The sequence below is a fragment of the Sapajus apella genome, unplaced genomic scaffold (genome assembly GCF_009761245.1).
Source record: "Sapajus apella isolate SASKATOON/1434 unplaced genomic scaffold, GSC_monkey_1.0 scaffold136, whole genome shotgun sequence".
NCBI classification, from domain to species: Eukaryota; Metazoa; Chordata; class Mammalia; order Primates; family Cebidae; genus Sapajus; species Sapajus apella.
Genome location: NW_022437076.1, coordinates 1,463,032 through 1,487,859, shown reverse-complemented (window position 1 = coordinate 1,487,859; position 24,828 = coordinate 1,463,032). Strand labels below are relative to the sequence as shown.

The window sequence follows — 24,828 nt, the reverse complement described above, 5'->3', positions numbered from 1 at the left end:
AGAATGAAGTAGAAAGGAAAGTGCTTGGAACAGTGCCTGGAACATTGTAAATTAATAAGTACTCAATAACTAGTCATTATCATTAGTGCCATGATTATTATTATTAAATTGGGAAGATGTGGGCCAGGCGCAATGGCTCACGCCTGTAATCCCAGCACTTTGGGAGGCCAAGGCAGGCGGATCACCTGAGGCCGGGAGTTCAAGACCAGCCTTGACCAACATGGAGAAACCCCATGTTGGCTTCTCATGTAAAATGTCAAATTTTAACCCCATGTCAAAATGCAAAATTACCCGGGCATTGTGACGCACGCCTGTAATCCCAGCTACTCAGGAGGCTGAGGCAGGAGAATGGCTTGAACCGGGGAGGCAGAGGTTGCAGTGAGCTGAGATCACACCGCTGCACTCCAGCCTGGGTGATGAGAGCAAAACTTCGTCTCAAACAAACAACAAATAAATAAATTGGGAGGAGGCACCCAGCAGGCATCCTTTCGAGGGAGTGCCACACCCGTGGTTCTCACAGACCCAGCTGCCCCTTCAGTTCAGGGGTGGTGGACACCCGTCCTCACTGCCTGGTCACCTGAGCTGGCTGGCTTCGGGGCATCCTCTCCTCATCCCTCAGGAGGGCGGGGGAGAGCAGGCCCCGTGGCAGCAAGCTTCTCTGTCTCTGGGCCTGGCCGTCCCATGTTCTGGCCTCGGCCCCAAAGGCCTGGCCGTGTATCTGCCACCCACCGCCTTCCCTCCCTGGCGTCATGAACTGGTGTCTGAGGCCCTCGGGGGTGCAGTCCTGGCATCTGGAAGCGGTTTATTTTCAGCTGAAGTCTCTGGGTATTTGATTATTCATTGCCGAGAGAAGGGAATTAGCATCTCTGCTGTTTGTTTTATGAGATCACCCCAGTGCCAGGCTGCCGTTCCCAAGCAACCTGCCCTTCCCAGCTAATGAACCTGGTGGGCCGGCCCTCAGGCCCTACAGCCTGGGGTGACCGTGGCCTGGCTCACGGCGGGTGGTGTGCCAACCTGCACAGCCAGGTGTTCTCCTTCTTGTGGGAAAGGGGGCAAGAGGGGCCCTTTCCTGGAAGAACGTCGGCCATGTGTCCTTTGGCTTAGGAAGCAAACTACGTTTCCTATAGGGTGGGCACTGATGGGCTGGGCCTCACTGCTCCCTGGAAAAGGAAATAAACGCCATCCCTTCCTACCCCGCCCCACTTTCTAAAGTCCGCTCCCCGTGCCACTGAGAGCCGAACACCTCTGGCCTTGGTTCACCCCGGGCGCCACCGTTCCCTCTCCACTCTCTGGTTTCTCCAGATGCCCATTCCTCTGCCCACCAGCTCCCTCGAAGGGCTCCCCTGGGAGGCGCCAGGCTCAGCCGATGCTGCAGCCAGCCTGCCCCCACCCCATCCTCACTGTCTGCAGGTTCTTGGGGAGCATGAGGATCCTGCCGAAAGTGGGGCGATCCAGGGTGGCGTTCAGCAGCAGCCACTCCCCCCCACAGGCCCTGGAGGCAGCAGCTGTATCTCCCTTGCTGCTGTACTGAAAAAGCTCGAAACCAAAAACCCAGAGAATAACACAGCAAAACCTTGCAATCAAGACAGTAAAGCATCACGCGTAGAGGTGGACTCTCCCCTGCCCCTGCTTGAAGCAGCTACGGGCATGAATTTGGTGGATCACTTCTAGACCGCAGTTTGTGCGTTTACTGCGTATCCATATCTACTTTGGGCTTGGCATGTACTTTAAAAAAAAAAAAGCTTGCGGTTCGTGTGTAAAAGTGGATTTGCTGAGCAGTAGATAGGCTGTGCCTATCCTCAGCTTTATTAGTTCAACTGTTTCAGTGTTAGTAGTTACTAACAAATTGCTCTCCAAATAATTGTACTAATTTCCACTCCCCCGAGTGGTCTGTAAGGGTTTAAATTTCCCCATATGCTTGCCAGCCCTTGCTGTCAATTAGACTTTTAAATTTTTACCCTTCTGAGGAGTATAAAATATCTCACTCTGGCTTTAATTTGAATTTCTACCCTTTGCTCCCGTAAGAGGAAGTGCATATACACAGCCCAGAGAAGGCTGTCTGTAAATATTTGGGGAATTGACTTAGTGAGCCTCAGTTTCCCCTTTTGCAGAAGGGGCGATGGCATGTGCTGTGGCTGTCAGAGGAGGTGAGGCCGTCCGTGGCTGTGAATCAGGAAAAGCTTGCGTTTGATTCTCAGTGGTGGGCAAATGCGTAGTGAGGCAGGGGCTTTGGCTTCTTGGGGATAAAGGAGGTGGAAGAGGCGAGGACGGGGACCCCGAGGCCAAGGGAGGAAAGACAGCACCTTTATTTGTTGTTTTGTTTTGTTTTTGAGACAGAGTCTCACTCTGTCATTCAGGCTGGAATGCTGTGGTGAGATCTCAGCTCACTGCAACCTCCGCCTCCCAAGTTCAAGTGATTTTCCCACCTCAGCCTCCTGAGTAGCTGGGACCACAGGCGCGCCACCAACCACGCCTGGCTAATTTTTGCATTTTTAGTAGAGACGGGGGTTTCACCATGTTGGCCAGGCTGGTCTCGAACTCCTGACCTTAGGTGATCCAACCGCCTCAGCCTCCCAAAGTGCTGGGATTACAGGCGTGAGCCACCATGCCCGGCCCAGAAGGTGCCTTTCAATGCTGCGCCCCACACTCTACATGGGGAGGGAGACCCGAGCGGGCCACATGTGCCAACTCCCCCCAGCACACACACACCCGCCTCTCCCTGCTCTGGCTAATTCCAGGATGTGAAGGAAGTATGAGACATTAAGGGATTTCAGACCCTAGGAGGCCTTGATGATGCTGAGGAAAGCGAGACGCTGTGATGAGTTGAATTTCTAGCAGGCCGACAAAGGCCCTATCCCGATCTCCCCAACCCCAGACCTCATTGTTAGCCTTATTGGCTAAGCTAGTTTCCATGGAAACTGTCAAGTTCAAAGGGATGGTGTAACATGTCCATCCGTGCCTCTCCTCTGGTTCCCAGCTCATCCCGTGGAGCTGAGTCAGAGGTTTTCAGCACCCGGGTGCTCCAGGTGCTCTGCGAAACTTTCATCCATTGACTGATCCGCTCCCCTCCCGCTCCCCTCCTCTCCTCTGCTCCCCGACTCCTCCCTGCAGGCCAGCCAGCTTGGTGTGTACAAAGCGTTTGTGGATAACTACAAAGTCGCTCTGGAGACAGCTGAGAAGTGCAGCCAGTCCAACAACCAGTTCCAGAAGATCTCAGAGGTAGGCAGCTCCCGGCACAGCCACCCTGGCGGACGAAAGCGGGCGCTGGGGGAGCTCAGAGCCTTCCGGGCCTCGGGTCTCCCCTCCCTCGCTTGCCAGCCGGTGAGGTGGTTACTCCAATGCGTAACACTTAGCCTCATATTTGCTTTCTTGCACCTGACGTTTTCCCTCTTAATATAAAACTACTTTATTTTTTATTATTCTCTTTCAGATTAGAGAGAGGAACAAGGGAGGCAAAAAAAAAAAAAAAAAAAAAAAAAGGCAGTTTTTACCCACGCTCGGGTGACCCTGAGCAAGTGACTTCCCTCCTCTCAGCCTTCATTTCCTGTCCCGTAGAATGAGGGGTTTACACTCGGCCAGCTCATCCTTTTTTTGAGATGGAGTTTCACTCTGTCACCAGGCTTCGCCTCCTGGGTTCAAGCAATTCTCCTGCCTCAGCCTCCTGAGTAGCTGGGACTACAGGCGCCCACCACCACACCCGGCTAATTTTTGTTTCTTTAGTAGCTACGGGGTTTCGCCATGTTGGCCAGGCTGGTCTCGAACTCAGGTGATGTGCCCGCCTCAGCCTCCCACGGTGCTGGGATTACAGGCGTGAGCCGCTGAGCCCAGCTTGGCCAGCTAGTCCTAACCTTGCTGATAGGCATCAGCGGGCACTGTGATTTAAAACACAGATTTCCAGGCACCTTCCCTGGAGCTTCTGATTCGGGAACTTTGGATGGGGCCCGAGATTCTCTATTTGAACAAGCTTCTGGGTGATTTTTATGAATGGGAAGATGGGGAAATTTGGACTCGGTCGTCTTTGAAGATCCTTGCCCACTCTTAAGTCTGCAGTCCCATAAACAGAGAGGGCAGGAGCCACTTACGTGGAGAAGGAGCCTTGGAAGCCCGGCTGGGAACAGGTCTGTGTCTGCCTTTGTGGCTGCGCCTCCCTCCCGTCCTCCTCTGCAGGGCAGACGTGTGGCCCTATCTGCCACTCACATTTCTACCCGGGAGGACGCATGGAGGGGACAGCTGCTCCGGGTCCTTCAGGACAGAGCCCAGCTCATCCCTTTGTCCAAAAAGACCATGGTGACACCCTACAGCACCGGCCTTGCGGGAACAGCACCCAGCTGCCAGTTCAGGGCAAGAGAACCTCTACCCTAGAACGGGGGAGAGGCTTCTGCAGTTCTGGGGGTCATGCCCTAAAGGCCCCCCTTGGCCCTTTGTGTTCCCTGTCTCAGCTCTAATGCTGGAAGAGCTGGGGAGATACAGGGTGGTTTTCTGGAAACTTCAGGGGTGCAGGGTGATGCCCAGGTTTAGAATCCACCGAGAGGCAGCTGGGGCGCCAGGCAGACGGAGACGGGTGGGTCAGCTTGGTGACTGTTAGGGCACAGCTTGGAGGACACGGATTAGCATCTGTGGCCATAGTGGCCTTGCTGGCACTTCTCCTCTGGAATTAAATGTATCTATTGAGGCCAGCGTGGTGGCTCATGCCTGTCATCCCAGCACTTTGGGAGGCCGAGGCAGGTGGGTCACCTGAGATCAGGAGTTTGAGAGCAGCCTGACCCCATCTCTACTAAAATACAAGAATTAGCCAGGCGTGGTGATGGGTACCTGTAATCCCAGCTACTCAGGAGGCTGAGGCAGGAGAATCACTTGAACCGGGAGGCGGAGGTTGCGGTGAGCCGAGATCGCGCCATTGCACTCCAGCCTGGGTAGCAAGAGTGAAACTCCGTATCAAAAAAAAATAAAAAAGATGTCTGTTGAGTCCCTTGCAGGAACAAGGAACCACAGGCCCTCCCCACACTGAGGACAGAGCCCACCCCTCTCACCCTGTCTGCAGAGAGAGGAGTGCTGACCAGTTTCTTCTCCCAGACCCATGGAACAGAGGAGTCACCCTCTGCCTGGGAGGACGAAGTGCGGGGTGGGGAAGTCCCTCTACACGGTGTCAAGAGGCTGGAGAGGCTGGGCGCGGTGGCTCACGCCTATAATCCCAGCACTGTGGGAGGCCGAGGCCGGAGGATGGCTTGAGCCCAGGGGTTCAAGACCGGCCTGGGCAATGTGGCAAGACCCTGTCTCTATTAAAAATCCAAATAAAAGAGGCTGGAGAAACGGTGCTTCCCCTCTCGGTTCCCAGGCAAGCCGGGAACTACCCGACTGCCCTGGTCCATGTTCAGAGCGGCCCAGCCAAGGCCGCCCGAGAGCCCAGGGTCCCATACGGTCCAGAGTGTAGGCTCGGCTCTCAGCCTGGGCTGGCTGCCTGTTGTCTGTGCATGGACAGCAGCCCCCGCCCCAGCCGTGAGCCCCTCTCAAAGGCTGCCCACCCCGGAGGGCAGAGCCGCCAGTGGCTCTCCGCCAGGTGGCTCCTCCTCCTGAGTCACTTGATGACGTGCTTGCTTCCTGCTGGCGCTGCCACCTAATTATGGCAATTAGGCTCTTCGCTGCAGCAGGAGTGATTTCATAGCCCAGGCTTTGCTGGAGGGGGCTCGAAGAAAAATTCCCTGAATCTGGGAATCCAGGCACCAGCCAGAGACACAGCCTAGAGAAGCTGAGTAACCCCACCCTCCCTGTCCCCCAAAATATACACATACCCAAGCTCAGTCCCTGGGAGTTTTCCCTGTCTAGAAACAGCTTGAGACAGACGCAGGACGCTCCTGCTTTCTGGGGGCTTCCTTCCCTCCAGGCTGAGCAGGTGACATCACCTGGGCTCCTGACCTTGGCCTCGCCTTGCCCCCCACCTTCCCTCCCACACCCCTCTTTGACGCTCTGCTTGCTTTGTCTGCCAAGTGGGGATCGCATTTACAGCTCCAATTGCAGGCGACACTGACACCGTCCTGTGAGCAGAAGCTGAGGCTGGAACCTCTAAAGGAGGGTGACAGAGGCCTGGAGCAGACCAGTCCTCCCCGCGTCTGTTTCCAGGACTCACTCACTGCCTGTTGCCGGGCTCAGGGTCCAGGAGGACAGCCTGTTCCTCCCCTTCACCCTCCTGGAGGACACCCAGCACAGGCTGTGGTGGGTGGGGAGTGTCGGGGTGCCGGGGGCTGAGGAAGTGCCCTCTGATGGGGGTAGGATGCGGCTGGGCTGTCCTGGGAGCTCCACGTCTCTGCCCTAGGCCCGCCGTTTTGCTGCCTGCCCTGTGCAGGTGTGCAGGACCCCCTCCCTCTCTCACGGGCTGCTCACGCTCTGAAGATCGGCTGGCGCTTGTCAGCTCTACCCCTGTCTTTCAATGTGTAGGATTCCTGAGTAGGGGCTTCTGGGAGGGTTTCCTGTAACCTCAGGGCTCCCTGCCAGCCCCTCTCCAATCTGGGACCTGGAGTCCCTTCCTTCTTGCCCATGCCCCAGCTGCTGGACTCTACAAGGCTCCAGGAGCTCACAGCTGTGGGTGCAGGGGATGGGGGTGTCAAGGCAGAGGCAGTCCATGGCCACGGGCTCCTTTGTCTCTATTCTCATTTTTTTTTTTCTTGAGATGGCGTCTCGATCTGTCTCCCAGGCAGGAGTGCAGTGGCATGATCTCAGCTCACCGCAGCCTCCGCCTCCCGGGTTCAAGCAGTTCCTCTGCCTCAGCCTCCCGAGTAGCTGGGATTATAGGCGTGTGCCACCACACTCAGCTAATTTTTGTATTTTTAGTAGAGATGGGGTTTCACCATGTTGGCCAGGCTGGTCTCGAACTCCTGACCTCAGGTGATCCACTCGCCTCAGCCTCCCAAAGTGCTGGGATGACAGGTGTGAGCCACACACCGGCCTCCATTCTCACACTTGCACCCTGAGTTTCAGAGCTCCCCTCCCTGCTGGGCTCACGATGGGGGCTGGGGGTGGTGTTGGCAGACCAGGTAGTGATTCCTCTCCTTCCTTTGGCAGGAGCTCAAGGTGAAAGGTCCCAAGGACTCGAAGGACAGCCACACCTCGGTCACCATGGAAGGTACCTCGGGGAGGGGCCGGGTTACTGTCACCTTCCTTTGTCTGGCCATGTGGGCGCCAGGCTGCGTGAACGCGGCGCCCTTCCCCCTCACGCGCGCCTGAGTGTGAGTGTGAGCGTGCATGAGCGTGTGTGCGCGCACGGGAGGACTCCAGCCTCGTGCCCGGGCAGCCAGCCAGCTACAAACGTGCTCCTCTTTAGGATGCCAGCAGGCTGCTGGGTCCCTCCCTCCCTGCCCCTCCTCCCCTCCCCCTCCCTCCTCTCCTCACCACGCGCCTCCCGCCCCTCCCCCTAGCTGGAGGAGCACTCCAAAGCGGCTGCTGGATGCTGGGGACGGTGCGGCCGCTTCAGCAAGGTGGCTGAGTGGCCGGTGGGGCTGCTGGTGGGCACCGGGGTCCTGGAGCGATGGCTGCGCGCTCCCGCTGTGCGGACAGAGGCTGCCATGGAGATTCTCCTCATTATTCGCTTCTGCTGTAACTGCACCTATGGTAACCCAGGTGCCCACTGTGGGAGGTGGCGGACCCTCCCACCTCTGCGACTGGCTGGAGTGGGCTTGAATGTGCCGGCAAGGCCTGGGGGCCGCAGGGAGGGAGGGTGGGCAGGCGGCTGGCCCCGAATATCCCTTCGTTTCAGCCAGCATCCCGCCTAGAGTTGAAACCTGGGGGATGCTCAGGGCAGGGCTGCTTGGAGATGAAGGACCAGGCTGGCGGGTCCAGGTGCTCAGGATGGGTGGGGAGGGGGTGGCTAGTGTGGGAGAACTTCCTGCAAGGTCTGTTCGGGAGGGACGGTGATGAGCTGTGCCTGCAGACACAGCAGTCCTGAGGCCAGGGAGAGGGTCTGTGGGGGCCAGGCGCCGCGTGGGGATGGGTGACGAGGGGTGGCGATGGTCTGGACGGGTGACGATGGTGCCAGCCGAGGGGACCAGTGCGAGCCGGAGGGAGAAGTTGGGAGTTTCTTTGTTTCTGGAGCGAGGAGCGGAGGCTGGGCGGCGGGTATTGTGCTCCCAGGCACATGCTGCGGCGGGGGGTGGCGGGCGGGGGGGACACGGAGCAGCTGTGGAAGAGGAAGGAGCCCAAAGGCTTGTTTCCAGCCTTGAGAGACTCTTGAGCTGAGGTCCGGGCACAGGACTGTGGAAGGCAGGTCGGCAGGACCAGCGGGAGGGGGTGTGGCAGGAGGCTTTGTGAAGGTCACATACACACCACCAGTCAGCGGGACGGCCCGGGCCATCCTCCTGGTAGCCCCCGCCGCTGGCAGGGCACGGGGGCATCCTGGACAGGTGCATGCCATCAGCAGGGCTGGTGGTCATAGGACGGGGAAGCCACCTCCGGCAGGGAGGTGTCCAGGAGACTGTGGACTCTGGCCCAAGAGGCACGGTGTGCCAGGGGTGCCCATCTGCCAGTGGCAGGGAGAGGGTGGGCTCGGGTGGCTCCCAGGCCCGCTGCTCTGGGCCCGAGTCTGTGGGAGCGGCAGGCGGCTGGTTCTAGGACCTTCCACTTCCTTCCCACCAGGTGCTTGGGCTCTGCGCCCTCCTCAGCCACCCTGCTTTCCTGTCTCCCTGGTAACCCGGAGCTCCTTAGAGCTGAAGGGAGGGGGTGGCAGCTTGCTGGAGGAGGGGCCGTCCGTCTCCTGGGCTCTTTCCCAGGCGGCTGTGCTGGACGGGCCGCATGGCGCCATCACCCCCTGACCCTCTCAGGACCCTCGCGATGGAAGCAACCTCCGAGGTGTCCTCTCTCCTGCGACGCAGCAGGACGGCCCCAGGAACCCTGTCCTCACTTGAAATTGGCCTGGTCAGAGGTGAAATGGTCTTTTTGGTCTAGCCTAGGAGTTGGTCAGGTCTCAACTCTGCCTTCCTGAAAAGGAAATGTGCCCTGCTCGGCTTCCTCTCCCTTCCCCGAAAGGAAGCTTCGACTTGGTGAACCAGACCTGGACCTGGAGTTCATGCTGCTCTGGCCTCTGTGATTCTGTCTTTGAAGTCAGCTTCACGGTGGTAATGAGGACCGAAAGGGCCAGCTCGTGAGGACAGGGCTCACCCCATCCTGGTCATTCTTTCCAAGAACCCTCCTGTGGCTCATTGAGATTTTCCAGGTGCCGCCCTCCCCTGAGGAGGGGGCAGTCAACACGAGGAGCGTGGGTGGGTCTAAATTCAAAGCCCAGCTCCCTCCACCTGTAGCTCGGGTCGGTGAGCATGCCGCAGAACACCCCTGGCCTCAGCTGCCTTGTCTGTAAAATGGGGCCAGTGAGAATTGCTTCCCTTTTTAATCACAGGAAATAATGCAGGCAAAGCTGTCCCCTCAGAACCCTTGGGCACAGAGCGAGTACCCAGCCAACCACAGAGATACCAGCTTGCTGCCCAAGTCAGGGAGGAGTGGGGAGAGTGGGTGAGGTGGGCAGGAAGCAGGCCAGTCTGCCGGAGCTTGGGGACGTGGGAAGGCCAGAGTGAGCACCTCGTCCTGCCTTCTCAGGGGACCCCGGTATGGGGAGCACGAACGTCAGGGCCGCCCTTGTTCCCCATTCCCTCCCGATCTGACGTGGTCCCGGTGCCCTTTCCCGGAGCACCTGTCCCCCGGCCGCCCTCCCGGGCTCATTCTGCAGCCCTGCTCAGGTGGACTCTGACCGTCTGAAACCCAACCTGTCCTGTGTGCAGGCTTCTGAGCTTCGTCAGAAACCTCTTCCTCCTGGGACCCGCCAGAGGGCTGCAGGAGCCATAATGTGGTGTCAGCTTTCCCTGGGGCCGCAGCTCCGGGCCCCAGCCCAGCAGGTGTCTGCTGAGCTCACGCTTTCTTGGGGTCTCTGGGGCTCTCGAGTGTGCATTTTCGCCCTGAAGATGGGCTGAGCCACAGGTGGGTGCCTTAAGCAGAAATGGATCCCACCTGAGCTGGGAACTGGGCTGTACCTTCAGTGCCCCAGGACAGCCCAAGACTCGTCTTGTTCATTCAAGCTTCCGTGGCGCCAGGAGCGTCTCTGGAAATTGCTGGATACGCAAGGGCTACAGGTTTGTCACATGAAGTGTATTTATGTAACCAGGGGTTGGCCGGGGATGGTGGCTCCTGCTGGTAATCCCAGCATTTGGCAGACCGAGGCAGGAGGATTGCTTGAGGCCAGGAGTTCGAGACCAGCCTGAGCAACATAGTGAGACCTTGTTTCTATGTTTATTTATTTATTTATTTATTTTGAGACAGAATCTCGCCCTGTCACTCAGGCTAGAGTGCAGTGGTGCGATCTCAGCTCACTGCAACCTCCGCCTCCCGGATTTAAGAGATTCCCCTGCCTCAGCCTCCCAGTAGCTGGCATTACAGGCACCCACCACCACACTTGGCTAGTTTTTGTATTTTTTATAGAGATGGGGTTTCACCTTGTTGGCCAGGCTGGTCTCGAACTCCTGACCTCAAGTGATCCACCCCCGCCTTCGGCCTCCCAAAGTGCTGGGGTGACAGGCAGAAGCCACCATACCTGGCCCCTCATCTCTATTTAAAAAAAAATTAAATACATACATAAACCATAAAGCAGTGGTTTTCAGTCATTATCATACATTTGAATCAGTAAAGAAGCTTTTTAAAAATGCTGAATGCCCGTGCAGTCTTGCGGAGATGTGGGTTTAGTTGGCAGGCTGGGGGCAGGCGTCTGGGTCTTTTCACAGCCACACCCCACCCCAGTGATGTTGACGGGCAGCGGAGCTAGGCCTGCAGATAAGGCTGGGGGCCCTGCTGGGGCTGCGTCTTCCTGGCAGCCCGCATACGGCTCCTGAAGTATCTGCGTGGCTGCACAGCGCGGGGAATTCCAATCTGCGGCTTTGAAGAGCCCTTGGGTTTGGGGCCCAGCTTGGGCGTGGGTGCTGGCGCTGGGATCTGTCACAGCGGGTCCTATGGGACACCCAGTCGGGGAATCCTTCTTCCCAGGGACCATCCTGCCTCTCACTGCTCTTGTGGCTGGGGGCCAAGGTCGTGACCCCAGGGACAGAGCGCCCAGGTGCGGGATGGAAAGCTGAGCCTCCATGTTGGGAGAGGGGCGCAGCTGCGAGCAGGAAGGGCGTTGGGAAGTGTCGGTCTGGCAGCTGCCACCTCCGCCTATCCCTGCTGCCTCCCGGCCCTCCGCACTGGGCCACTTGGCATGTGAGTTGTGGAGGCTGCAGCTCGCGGGGGCTGGCTGGCCTCACCTGCGTTCCTCCAGCCTCTGTGCGGCCATCCTGTGCGAGACCTGGCCTGAGTTGCTTCAGGAAACCTTTGCCCCTCAGGCTGCCATGTGTTTGAGAGCAGAGACTTTTTTTTTTTGAGACAGAGTTTCGCTCTTTTCACTTAGGCTGGAGTGCAGTGGTGCAATCTCGGCTCACTACAGCCTCCGCCTTCCGGGTTCAAGTGATTCTCCTACCACAGCCTCCGGAGTAGCCGGGATTACAGGCACATGCCACTATGCCCGGCTAATTTTTCTATTTTTAGTATAGACAGGGTTTCACTGTGTTGGCCAGGCTGGTCTTGGAGAGCAGAGCCTCTCTGTGGAGATCAGGCCAGCCTCCCTGGCCTCCAGCCTATCCTGGGCTTGCTGTCTGGCATTTCAGGATGTGGGGAAGAGTCTTCCTCTGAGAGATAAGGCCTGTCTTGTGGGTTATAGCGAAGCGTGCCAATCCCAGCTGGCTGTGCCCGGCTGTCAGCTGCAGAGGCTAAGGCTGTTAAGGGCGCCGCCTCTCCTGAAAACACAGCGTGTCTCCTCCCATTCTGGGGTCCTGGGGATGGCCGGTGTGCTGGAGTCTGCAGGGTGCGGCTGGGTGGAGCTTTGTGATTCGGGCTGGGGGTGCCGTGCCCATCTGCCTTGAGCCAGGTGAGGCCAGGACGGGCCTGGGGGCGGCTCTCGAGGAAGCCTCGTGTGACGGGAGGAGATCCCGGGCTGCCGGGGCTGCACGTCACCTGTGTCTTCTGCGTGGTCTGCCCTGGGAGGGAGAGCCGGGGTGGAGGCTGCCATGGGCCCACTGTGCTGTCCCTCGGTGGGTGTTCCCAGGGGGGCGTGCGGGTGGGGGTGAAGCTGGCCCACTGTGCCATCCTTCGGGTGGGTGTTCCCGGGGCGGCGTGCGGGTGGGGGCAAAGCTGGCCTCTGAGGCGCTGGGTTGCCCTTGTCCGCCATCTTCCTCCCTCCCCCCTCCCACAGCTCTGCTCTACAAGCCCATTGACCGTGTCACCCGGAGCACCCTTGTCCTACACGTGAGTGTCAAGCCCCCGTGTGGCCAGAGAGCATAGGAGCTCATCGGGATACTGAGCCGGGTCAGAGGGTGCCAGAGTGTCTGAGAACGGCCCACGAGGGGAATCGGGGTTCCCGGGGCCCTCGGATGCCTGCCTGGCCCTCTGTCACCATGTCAGCAGGCCAGGGCCTCAGTACAGGCCCTAGGCCAGGGCCGCTAAGCTGGACACTGGGTCAGGTGCTCCCCAGGAGGCAGGCACTTCCCCTTCCCCACCCGCTGCCTCCTGGTCCCCAGGAGACCACTGCAGGGTGGGCACAGGGGCTTCTCCCCCAGCTGCTCAGCGGGATGAGCCTCCACCTGGTGTCCCCACTAGTGACAGCAGCAGGGAGAAAGGGAGGCAGCCAGGGCCCTTGTCCCTCACCCTCACCCTTTACCCCTCACCCCTGCTGCACTGGCTCTGATTTTTTTTTTTTTTTTTTTTGAGACGGAATCTTGCTCTGTCACCCAGGCTGGAGTGCAGTGGCGCAATCTTGGCTCACTGCAACCTCTGCCTCCTGGGTTCAAGCGATTCTCCTGCCTCAGCCTCCCCAGTAGCTGGGATCACATGTGCCTACCACCATGCCTGGCTAGTTTTTGTATTTTTAGTAGAGACGGGGTTTCACCATGCTTGTCGGGCTGGCCTCAAACTCCCGACCTCAGGTGATCCGCCCGTCTCGGCCTCCCAGAGCACTGGGATTACAGGTGTGAGCCACTGTGCCTGGCCTGCCTTTGATTTGTAGTTCAGATTTTGCAGGAATTCGGTGGGTCCCTGAGTGCCCACCCTTTGAATTCTTTTGGTGAGGACTGAGGACCCCCGTGGCTTCCCCTCGAGCCCCTCAGCCCACGGCCCACCCTCCACAGGATCTGCTGAAGCACACGCCCGTGGACCACCCCGACTACCCGCTGCTGCAGGATGCCCTTCGAATCTCCCAGAACTTCCTGTCCAGCATCAACGAGGACATCGACCCCCGCCGGACTGCAGTCACCACCCCCAAGGGGGAGGTGAGCCCAGGCTGAGAAGTAGGGTGGGCCAGACCCCTCGTCCCCTTCTCTCATGCACAGGCGGTGCTGTGTGCCCCGGCCTCTCCAGCCCGTTCTCCATCCCCAGCCAAGGAGAGGCCTTCAGTCCTCGGTCACCCTGATGACCTGCGGCATCCCCAGGCCTAGGCCAAGAGCTTTAAATCCAGTGTCTCATGAATCCTTACAATAACGGAGTGAGGCCGGGCGTGGTGGCTCACGCCTGTCATCCTAGCACTTTGGGAGTCCAGGCTGGGAGGATCACTTGAGGTCAGGAGTTCTTGAGACCAGCCTGGCCAACACAGTGAAGCCCCGTCTCTACTAAAAATACAAAAATCAGCCAGGCGTGGTGGCAGGTGCCTGTAGTCCCAGCTACTCTGGAGGCTGAGGTGGGAGAATCACTTGAACACGGGAGGCAGAGAATTCAGTGACCCAAGATCAAGCCACTGCACTCCAGCCTTGGTGACAGAGTGAGACTGTGTCTTAAAAAAAATAATAATCCAGTGAGCCAGAAAGGACACTGAGACTGGACAGTGTCCAGGTCTGCCACAGGTCTCTGAGCTGGATTGTTCACCTGGGCTGTCGGGACGCCAGTGCGTTCTGCCCCACGCCGGGGAAGCCGGCCTCTGGCCTCCTGCCCCTTGAACGCGGACACCTGCCTCTGGCCAGTGTGGGCCTGTCGGGGTCCCGGAGAAGCTGAGGGGGCAGGGGCTTGCAGCTGCTTCAGCTTGGCCTGCACAGGCAGCAGCCCGAGGAAGCCTGCAGCAGGAGAGGCTGCTGGGACGTCCAGCGGGCACCTGGATGGGGAGCTCCCGGGGGCCCTTCGCGGTGGAAGGGCCAGGGCAGCCCAGTGAGGGGAGAGCAAGGAAGCCTGAGGGGCACGGTTGCCTCGTGGGTCAGCAGCTGGACCCACACAAAACACCTTCTCAGGGGAGGTCATGAGGCGGCCCTGGGGAGCAAGGCCGACCGCGTTTCTGCTCCTCTGGTCTGTTTATGATGCCCAGGGGTCTCCTGGGGGGAGAGTGGTGAGGGGCAGGCCTGGGCAGTGTCCGCTGGGCAGAGAGAGCCGATTCTGAGTGGTTCCCGGTGCTGGCATGCAGCGTCCGGGGAGACCCTCGTCTGTTTCACTCCGGGGCATCTGAAAAATCTCCAGGGCTTTGCATACCCTCAGCTTTCGCTCGTCTGTTTTTTGGTTTTCTGAGACTGAGTCTCGCTCTGTGGCCCGGGTTGGAGGGCCATGGTGCGGTCTCGGCTCACGGCAGCCTCCGCATTCTGGTTCCAGCAGTTCTGTGTCAGCCTCCTGAGTAGCTGGGATCACAGGTGCTCACCACCACGCCCAGCTAATTTTTGTATTTTAGTAGAGATGGGGTTTCACTCTGTTGGCCAGGCTGGTCTTGAACTCCTAGCCTCAAGTAATCCACCCACCTCAGCCTCCCTAAGTGCTGGGATAACAGGTGTGAGCCACTGCGCCTGGCCTCGGGCAACTTACTTATATGCTTTCAATACACTCACCTCATATCACAGCAGGTGTAGGTGATACCCCGTATCTCACACACAGGAAAGGCTGGGATGGATGGTGACGGCCCCCAGCTCTGAGCAGGTGGGAGGGAACTCTGAGGGAACCAGAGCCAGGTGAGAGGCGGCTGCAGGTCCCCTCTGGACACTGTTGCAGCCCCAGGGAGGACGGCCCAGGTCTCCCATCCCCGGGGGCTGGAGAAACCACGGAGAAGCCTGAGCGGGTCTCGGGTCACAGTGGATCTGGGACTGGATGAAGTTCGTGGCTTCGTTGGGAGGGGTTGCAGGTAGGCGTGTTAGTGCCCCGGAGGGGAGGAACCGGGTCGTCCTGGGCAGGGGCGCCAGGGGTGGCGTGGAGAGCCCCCCTACTGCGCACACTTGCTGTGCTGTTTTCCATGCACCACCTCTGTGAGTCACCTTTGGGGAGACATCATTGTGCCCACTGGACAGAAGGTAAATCTGAGATTCAGAGAGGTCAGGGAGGCCAGGGAGATCCCAGCTGAGAAACCTGCCTGGATCCAAGCCCACGTCCGCGGGACTCCAGAGGCAGTGCTTTCACCACCTTTGTTACGGGGTTGCAGGCCACACCGCCCCCCAGTTCAGCCCTCCCTGGCTGCCTGTGCCCTTGCGTGCAGGCTCGGCCCCTGGCCCACTCCCCTCTGAGCAGCTGGGGGTCTGCCCTCTCCCTCAGACGCGGCAGCTGGTGAAGGATGGCTTCCTGGTGGAAGTGTCAGAGAGCTCCCGGAAGCTGCGGCACGTGTTCCTCTTCACGGATGTCCTACTGTGTGCCAAGCTGAAGAAGACCTCTGCAGGGTGAGTGTGCAGGAGTCCAGGGGCACGGGGCAGAGGCAGCGGGCCAGACACTGCCCCCTGATGCACCCTTCAGCGACCTTGTGGGTTTCTTTTTCTTTTGAGACAGGGTCTTGCTCTGTTGCCCAGGCTGGAGTGCAGTGGCGCTATCTCGGCTCACTGCAACCTCCACCTCCTGAGTCCAAGCGATTCTCCTGCCTCAGCCTCCCAAGTAGCTGGGGTTACAGGTGCCCACCACCACACCCAGCTAATATTTGTATTTTTAGTAGAGACGGGGTTTCACCATGTTGGGCAGGCTGGTCTCGATCTCTTGACCTCAGGTGATCCTCCTGCCTCAGCCTCCCAAAGTGCTGGGATTACAGGCATGAGCCATTGCACCCAACCAGGTTTTCCTTTTTTTTTTTTTTTTTTTTTCTTGAGATGAAGTCTCACTCTGTCGCCCAGGCTGGAGCGCAGTGGTGCAATCTCATCTCACCATGACCTCCGCTTCCTGGGTCCAAGCAATTCTCCTGCCTCAGCTTCCCAAGTAGCTGGGACCACAGGCACGTGCCACTATGCCCGGCTAATTTTTTGTACTTTTAGTAGAGGCGGGTTTCACAGTGTTACTAGGATGGTCTCGATCTCCCGATCTCGTGATCCACCCGCCTCGGCCTCCCAAGGTGTTGGAATTACAGGCGTGAGCCACTGCACCTGGCTGCTTTTTGCTTTTTTAAAGAAATCCATGGACCAGGTGAAGTGGCTCATGCCTCTAATCCCAGCATTTTGGGAGGCCGAGGCGGGCAGATCACAAGGTCAAGAGATTGAGACCATCCTGGCTAATGCAGTGAAACCCTATCTCTACTAAAAATACAAAAATTAGCTGGGCGTTGTGGTGTACACCTGTGGTCCCGGCTACTCGGGAGGCTGAGGCAGGAGAACTGCTTGAACCTGGGAGGTGGAGGTTGCAGTGAACCGAGATCGCACCACTACACTCCAGCCTGGCACCTGGCGACAGAGCGAGACTCTGTCTCAAAAAAAAAAATGTATGAATTAATTTAATCTCACTACGTAGCCCTTTATTTCCTGAAAATAAGTCATGTTTTTAATTATAACGATAATATAAGGACATTAGAGGAAACGCCGTCTCCACTGAAGCATAAGTGTCAGTCTCCCGCCGAGACGCTTCCTTCCCTGTGTTTAAATGTTCTCCTGTTCCTGTGCAGCCGTCATCAGAGCGAATGCCCAGCGGGGGGCTCTGCCGCTCTGTTTTGCGTTTTCCCTGTTGCTCTCTTGTCCTCATCGTCATCATCTTACTTCCCTCACGACATTAGCGGTGGATGTGCCGTTTACTTAAACCTTCTTCTATTAGACCTCTCCAAGTTCTTGCTGGCTGCAGCACTGTGAATATTCATCCCAGCTCCTGCTACTATTATTGAGGGTTTAGGCCATGCCAGCTGCCGTGACAGATGCTTTGAGTGCATTATTTCTAGTCCTCCCAGCACCTCCACTAAGTAGTGACTGTTGCTCCCTTGTCACGGGTGAGAGAGAAGCGTCAGAGAAGGTAGATGAGCTGCTCATGGTTGCCCAGCTGGAGGCACAGGTGGGATCGGAGTCCCACGGAATGTGAAAGCTGCCTGGTGCCTCCCTCTCTGTACCTGGGAACGTGGGTCTGCGCTGTGCCCTGAGCAGAGAGGCTCATTCAGTTCCACTCACACACTCTTCCACCCACATTTCCTGATCACCTTCAGTGTGCCAAGCACACCCCTTCTCACCGCTGAGAAGCAGCAGTCCGCATCCAAACCCAAGTCTGTGTGACTCCAAAGCCAGTGTGCTCACCACCAGGCTGTCTTTCCTCTGCTTTCAGCCCCCCGGCTGGCTGTGCCCCTGAGTACTGCACAGGGGCAGCAAGCTATGAGCCCACCACAGCACTCAAGGGTCAGAATGAGAAGTGCAAATCTAAGTCCTAGGGGAAGGATCGATCATTATGAACTTCAGTAAAGGGCAAGGCTGGTCAGGCGCGGTGGCTCACGCCTATAGTCCCAGGACTTTGGGAGGCCGAGGTGGGTGGGTCACCTGAGGTCAGGAGTTTGAGACCAGCCTGGCCAACATGGTGAAACCCTGTCTCTACTGAAATTACAAAAATTAGCTGGGCATGGTGGCGTGCACCTGTAATCCCAGCTACTCATGGAGCTGAGCCAGGAGAATCGCTTGAACCCTGGAGGTGGAGGTTGCAGTGAGTGGAGATCACGCCATTGCATTCCAGCCTGGACAATGAGCAAAACTCCATCTCACAAAATAATAATAATAAAGGGTCTGACTCTCTGAACTAGGTCATATTTGAGATGATCCTAAGGCAGGGATGGTGATGATAATCACACACGCCTCTGCCTGTCATCCTTTGCCATGGCAGACATTACTAATCAATCAACGATGGCAGACACTACTAATCTGGGCACGCCTTCTTGCTAGACTTGGATGTGGCTTGTAATCCTTCATCCAGTGTAGACCCATGTGACCTCCCATGATGAGAGTTGGCATTCAGAATAACACCTGTATTCCAGTGTTAGCCTGAAGGATAATGAACGTGGATAGTCTAGAAGGGAGGGAGGGTGTGGGATGGGGTAGGAAGCTGTGAACCTGGCCGAGGGGGCTTTGCTCTTCTTGATACCCCAGTGATCTGGGGCGTTTGACAGCATGAGTCATCTGGGCCAGCAGCCTGGGAAGGTGGGCGGGCACAGTGGCTCCCTGCAGGAGGGCAGGCGGGCCGCAGGACCTGGCTCTTGGCACTGCATATGTGTTTCCCGGCCAGGCTCCTTGGGAGCAGGGGTTGTTCTTGCTTCTGGCGAGTTCCCAGTCCATCCTCGTCAGTGTGTGTGTGTGTGTGTGTGTGTGTGTGTGTGTGGTTCCGGACCCAGGACTTCGGCTGGAAGAGCCTTCCCGCTCTGGCTCACGTCTCCCTCCGGCTCGCTTGCAGGAAGCACCAGCAGTATGACTGCAAGTGGTACATTCCCCTGGCCGACCTGGTGTTTCCGTCCCCCGAGGAGTCTGAGGCCAGCCCCCAGGTGCAGCCCTTCCCAGACCATGAGCTGGAGGACATGAAGATGAAGATCTCCACCCTCAAGAGTGAAATCCAGAAGGAGGTGAGCAGTGCTTGGCCTCCGAGCCAGGGACGCTTTGAGGCAGGCGTGCCAGGGGAAGTGGAGGCGGGAAGTTGTCAGCTTTGAGAGTTTGAGAGGGAGCCCTTGAGTGTGTACTTACCAAGGGAAAGGTCCTGAGTGCAGTAGCTCTGAGCAGATCGAGGGGATCAGTGCTCAGGGTTTCATGGGGCTGATTGTGGAAGGTGTCCTGGAAAGCAGCGCAGGTTGAACACGACAGAAAGGGGAAGCAAGCGGCCGGACGCAGTGCCTCCTGCCTGTGATCCCAGCACTTTGGGAGGCTGAGGTGGGTGGATCACCTGAGACCAGGAGTTTGAGACCCGCCTGACCAACATGGCAAAACCCTGTCTCCTAAAGTACAAAACTAAGCCAGGCGTGGTGGCATGCACCTGTAATCCCAGCTACCCTGGAGGCTGAGGCAGGGGAATTGCTTGAACCTCGGAGGCAGAGGTTGCAGTGAGCCGAGATTGTGCCATTATGCTCCAGTCTGGGCAACACAGTGAGACTCTGTCTTAGAAAAAAGTTGGGGAGGGAGAAGCAAGGGAAGAAAAAGCAGCTTTTATAAGGAAAAGCAGGACCTGTGCAAGGAAGAGGACCTGGGAGGCCTCTCAGAAACAGACAGATCAAGTAGGCAAATAAGGAGAGAGAGACCCTGAATGCCACAATTAACATGCTTGACCTAAAAATGCAAGGAGGCTTGTGCCCTGACAGAAAACTGATTCTTGTCACACAAGTGTGGAACATTCACATTTATCCTATAATAGGCCACCAAAGAAATCCCAAAAGTTTTCAAAAAGTTGATAGCGTGCAAGTCACGTTCACAGACAAAGTGGAGTAAAATTAGAAACGGACAAGGACATTGGTTAGTCCAAGTGTGGCAGCTCACGCCTGTCATCCCCACACTTTCGGAGGCCGAGGGGGGCGGATCACCTGAGATCAAGAGTTTGAGACCAGCCTGGCCAACATGGTGAAACCGCATCTCTACTAAAAATCTAAAAATTAGCTGGGCATGGTAGCAGGCGCCTGTAATCCCAGCTACTCAGGAGACTGAGACAGGAGAATTACTTGAACCCGGGAAGCAGAGGCCACGGTAAGCTGAGATTGTGCTGGTGCACTCCAGAGCCTGGACAACAAAGTGAGACTGTGTCTCAAAAAACAAAAAGAGAATATTGATTAGCCATATGTTTGGAAAGTTCAAACTGACAAGGTAATGAGGAAATCAAAATGGGAACTGCAAACTGTTTAGACCTGCCTGAGAATGAGCGTCCTACATACCAGTACCCCTGGATGCAGCCAAAGTGCTGTTGAGAGGAAAATGCATAGCCTTCGATTCCTGTATTCAGAAACAGTGCTATAGGAAGGCACCACCAGAGGAGCCTTCCCAGGGCGCTGAAGGGACAGCCTGGAGTGGCTTGGTCATCTTGGTCTCTTTCTTACCTCTCAGGTTCAGCTTAGGCTTCACCTCCTTGGAAGCTTTTCTGACACCCACCCCCACCACAGCATGGGCTGGGTGCCCTGTCCACAGATCCTGATGTTCACCTGTGGCTTTGCTTTGATGCTGCTGAATTACAGTTGCATCGTCAGCCTCGTCTCTTCCCCACTAGAATTTGAACTGCAGTGAGAGGGGTATTTTCTTCTATGTTCCTAATACTTGACACATTAAAAAATAGGTACTAAGGGCCCAGCACTGTGGCTGACACCTGTAATCCTATCACTTTGGGAGGCGAAGGCGGGTGGATCACGAGGTCAGGAGGTCAACACCAGCCTGACCAACATGGTGAAGCCCTGTCTCTACTAAAAATACAAAAATTAGCCGGGCCTGGTGGCGCACGCACGCACGCCTGTAATCCCATCTACTAAGGAGGCTGAGGCAGAATTACTTAAAACCCAGGAGGCAGAGGTTGCAGTGAGCCAAGATGGCACCATTGCACCCTAGCCTGGGCAACTGAGTGAGTGAGACTCCACCTGAAAAAAAAAGGAAGAAGAAGGTATTGAAGAAAACGTGACCAGATGGTCTCTGTAAGGGTTCTTTCGATCCAAGGGCCTCTCTTTGAACTGGGAAAAGGAAGATCCCTGTTACGGCCCCCGGGCGTTCAGGGCAGGGGGATGTCCTAGGGCAGAGGGTCTAATTGCGGGGCATCTGCCTGAGGGAGCTCCCTCACCAGCATAGCTGTCCCCTCCCGCATGGCCAGGAGTCTCTGCCCAGGAGCATCCAGCGTGCCTGTCTCTTGCCCCGGGGGTCAGTAGGCTTCCTGCCCTCCCGCTGCCCCCGCTGTGCAGACGTGGCCTCCGACTCAGTCAGTGTCACTGAGCTCTCTGGCTCTGTGGCCTGGGGTGTGCCGGGTGCCATCTGCATTCCCCGGCCAGTGGAGGAAGCAGACACGCCCCTTGCTGACCACAGAGCAAGGCACGTGTGGTGACTCACTGGAGAGGCCCTGGTGTCACCCTCTGAGTCACAGAAGGAGCAGTGATTTGTTCTTCTAATAAGAATGTTTAAAACGCTCATGTTTTTCTCATCCCCAGTGTAGTACTGGCTTGTTCTAATGAGAAATGCTCACGGCACCAGCATGTACAGGTGGTCGCCACCCGCCTCCCATCGCTGACAGTTTGAGGTGTACTCTTCCAAATTCTACCTGTACTGGTGTGTCCGTGTGTGCATGTGTGTGGGTGTGTGCGTGTGCATGCGTGTGCATGAGAATGGGTGTACTGGTCACCCAGGCTGGAGTGCAGTGGTGCAATCTTAGCTCAGTGTGCATGTGTCTGCGTGTGTGTGCATACGTGTGTATGTGTGCATGCAAGTTTGTGTGCACGAGAGTGGGTGGGTGGGTGTGTGCATGTGTGGGTGTGTGCACGCAAGTGTGCGAGTGCATGCCTGAGTGCGTGTGCATGCATGTGCGGGTGGGTGTGCACGAGTGTGCCTGTGGGTGGGTGGGTGTGCGTGAGTGTGCATGTGTGCACAAGAGTGCGTGTGCATGCATGTGTGGGTGTGTGTACGAGTATGCGTGGGTGTGTGTATGAGAGTGTGAGTGGATGTGGGTGGGTGGATGTGTGCTGAGTGTGTGCATGGATGCGTGAAAGTGCATACACGTGTATGTGCATGTGTTTGTGCAGGTGTGTGTGCGTGAGTATGCATGGATGTGCACACAAGTGTGTGCATGTGTGGATGTGCGCACGAGTACATGTGTTTGGGTGTGTGTGAGTGGGTGTGTGCGCATGAGTGTGCCTGCATGTGGGTGGGTGGGTGTGCACGCGTGTATGCGTGTGCCTGGGTGTGTGCACATGTGAGCATGTGTGGGCACGTGTGTGTACAGTGAGACTAGACTACACGTGCTGATCTGCAGCGTGAGCATTTCATGTCATAGTGCATCTTTGAGCCCTTTGGATGCATCAGATTCTTTTTTTGTTTTGTTTTGTTTTTTTGAGATGGAGTCTTGCCCTGTCACCCAGGCTGGAGTGCAGTGGTGCAATCTTAGCTCAGTGCAACTTCCACCACCCAGATTCAAGCTATTCTCCTGCCTCAGCCTCCAGAGTAGCTAGGATTACAGCACATGCCACCCCGCCCAGCTAATTTTTGTATTTTTAATAGAAATGAGGTTTTGCCATGTTGGCCAGGCTGGTCTCAAACTCCTGACCTCAGGTGATCTACCCACCTTGGCCTCCCAAAGTGCTGGGATTACAGGTGTGAGCCACCACGGCTGGCAATTTCAGATGCATTTTTTTTTTTTTTTGAGATGCAGTGTCATCAGGCTGAAGTGCAGTGGTGTGATATCGATTCACTGCAACCTCCACCTCCCGGATTCAAGCGATTCTCCTGCCTCAGTCTCCTGAGTAGCTGGGACTACAAGCACGTGCCACCACACCCGGCTAGTTTTTATATTTTTAGTAGAGATGGGGTTTCACCATGTTGGCCAGGATGATCTCAATCTCTTGACCTCGTGATCCGCCCGCCTCAGCCTCCCACAGTGCTGGGATCACAGGCGTGAGCCACCGCACCTGGCCCCTCAGATCCTTTTTAACAGCTGAATCCTGCCCTGCTGCTTGACTGCACACAACGTTTTTGGGTATTTAGATTGTTTCTGATCCTTCGCTCTCAGCAGGCAGGTCCACGCAAACATCACCGTGCACGTGTGTCTCTGCAGTAGCTTGCCTCCAGGGGGACGGTCGGGTGGAGTGAGTGTGCAGAGTTGCCCGGCTTACCTCTGAAAAAGTTGTGTCTGGTGACGTTCCCCCTGCGGTGAGCAAGACTCACTGTCCCCCACAGTGTCACAACACCGGCTGTGAACATTCATTACAGTTTTGCCAGTCCAGTGAGTTAAAAAAAAAAAAAAAAGAAAAAAGAAAAACACTACAGAGATGAATTCTGGCTAAGGAGCTTGAAGACGGCCTTGGGAGCTGAGACTTGAAGCATAGTTGTGGTTAATAAAAGGGAGGGAATCCTTCATGAAACAGACAGAAACTTGGAACATTGAGCAGGTGGCCTCTGCCAGCCATGGCTGGTTAGGGAGGGAGGCTGAGCCCAGGGAGCGGGATGGGTTATCTGCTGGGCAGGGAGGCTGGAACCCTGCCACGGGGTCTGGGTGCCAGGCCAGCAGGCGGGGCTTTATGCGGAAAGGCATCTGAGGTTTATTAAAGCAGGCGTCTCTGTTGTACCCAGGGTTTAACGTATGGAGGCAACAGGGTGACGGCACAGAGCTACCATCATATTCATATTGTTCAGGGCTCCCCAGAGAAGGAGGCGTAGGGCCCCGCCCAGGGCCACACAGGGAGGCGCCGGCGTTGAACCGGAGGTGGGAGTGGAAGGAAGGTGTGGCCACAGCTTTCCTGTGTTTTCTGTGGAGAAGCAGGGGAGGGCAGGGCAGGGAAAGGCTTGGCACTGGCTGGCTTCAGTGATGTTGGCAGCCCTGGGCTGGAGGGGTGGAGGGCTGGTCTCTAGTGACCTGGGTCCTGGCCCTGCGTGGTATGGGGCAGAGGAGATGCTGGTTTGGTGAGTGGGGGTCAGTAGGGAAGGTGCTTGGGATGCGGGCTCTGATCAGTTGTGCGTATGAAAGGCGCTCACAGGGCGTCATTTAGTGTTAGGAACCAGCGAGCCCTGGATGGAGCTGTTTCTCACCCAGGTACCCCCGCTCCTGCCCCAAGGTGTCAAAACATCACGAAATACAGAAAATTTAAAGAGCATGGCCGGGCAGGTGGCTCACACCTGTCATCCCAGCACTTTGGGAGGCCGAGGCAGGTGGATCACAAAGTCAGGAGAGCGAGACCAGCCTGGCCACGGTGAAACCCCGTCTCTACTAAAATGCAAAAAATGAGCTGGGCGTGGTGGCGCGTGCCTGTAGTCCCAGCTACTCGGGAGGCTGAGGCAGGAGAATTGCTTGAACCTGGGAGGTGGAGTACGCAGTGAGCTGAGATCATACTATTCACTCACTGCACTCCAACCTGGGCGACACAGTGAGACTCTGTCTGAAAAAAAAAAAGCCATGATTAACACGGGAAAGTTGTGCTGAGCAGGGCCTGTGAGAAGGGGTGCCCGAGTGTGAGCGACCCTCCTTGTCCCCGTCTCCTGCAGAAAGCCAACAAAGGCCAGAGCCGGGCCATCGAGCGCCTAAAGAAGAAGATGTTTGAGAACGAATTCCTGCTGCTGCTCAACTCCCCCACAATCCCCTTCAGGATCCACAATCGCAATGGAAAGGTCAGGAGGGTGGGGTGGGACAGGACACCCCTGCTTAGTCCTACACTGCCTGCCCTATGGCTCCTGGCCCTGACCTGCAGGAACCAGAGCTCAGGCCCCCTCTTCCTAAGGAGGCTGCCATGGCTCCGGCAGTTGACTCACGCTCCCCACTTGTGTGGAGTTAGTGCCCTCTGCTGGTCTTTTCTGGCACGGTGCTCCTGTCACCTTGGCTTCCCAGGAAGGAGCTGCCCCTCCACCCATCCACCCCTGGCTACCTCCTCCAAGGTCAGCAGTGCCTGATAAGGAGGAGCTTTGGGCCGGCACAGTGGCTCAGGCCTGTAATCTAAGCACTTTGGGAGGATGAGGC

At 57.0% G+C, this 24,828-nt stretch overlaps 1 protein-coding gene across 6 annotated transcripts in view; it reads left to right on the top strand.

Annotated features, from left to right (window-relative positions):
* The window catches only part of ABR (ABR activator of RhoGEF and GTPase), a 207,990-nt gene that overhangs the window by 135,966 nt on the left and 47,196 nt on the right, over positions 1-24,828 (top strand). For 5 of the 6 annotated variants that reach the window (XM_032263461.1, XM_032263464.1, XM_032263463.1 and 2 more), the window contains 7 exons: positions 3,112-3,219; positions 7,057-7,117; positions 12,251-12,303; positions 13,182-13,322; positions 15,544-15,665; positions 18,616-18,781; positions 24,360-24,482. In XM_032263461.1, coding sequence (XP_032119352.1) covers positions 3,112-3,219; positions 7,057-7,117; positions 12,251-12,303; positions 13,182-13,322; positions 15,544-15,665; positions 18,616-18,781; positions 24,360-24,482 — 774 coding nt within the window. Of the gene's footprint in view, positions 1-3,111; positions 3,220-7,056; positions 7,118-7,272; positions 7,603-12,250; positions 12,304-13,181; positions 13,323-15,543; positions 15,666-18,615; positions 18,782-24,359; positions 24,483-24,828 lie in introns of those variants that run through there. The other variant, XM_032263466.1, reaches the window with a different exon arrangement.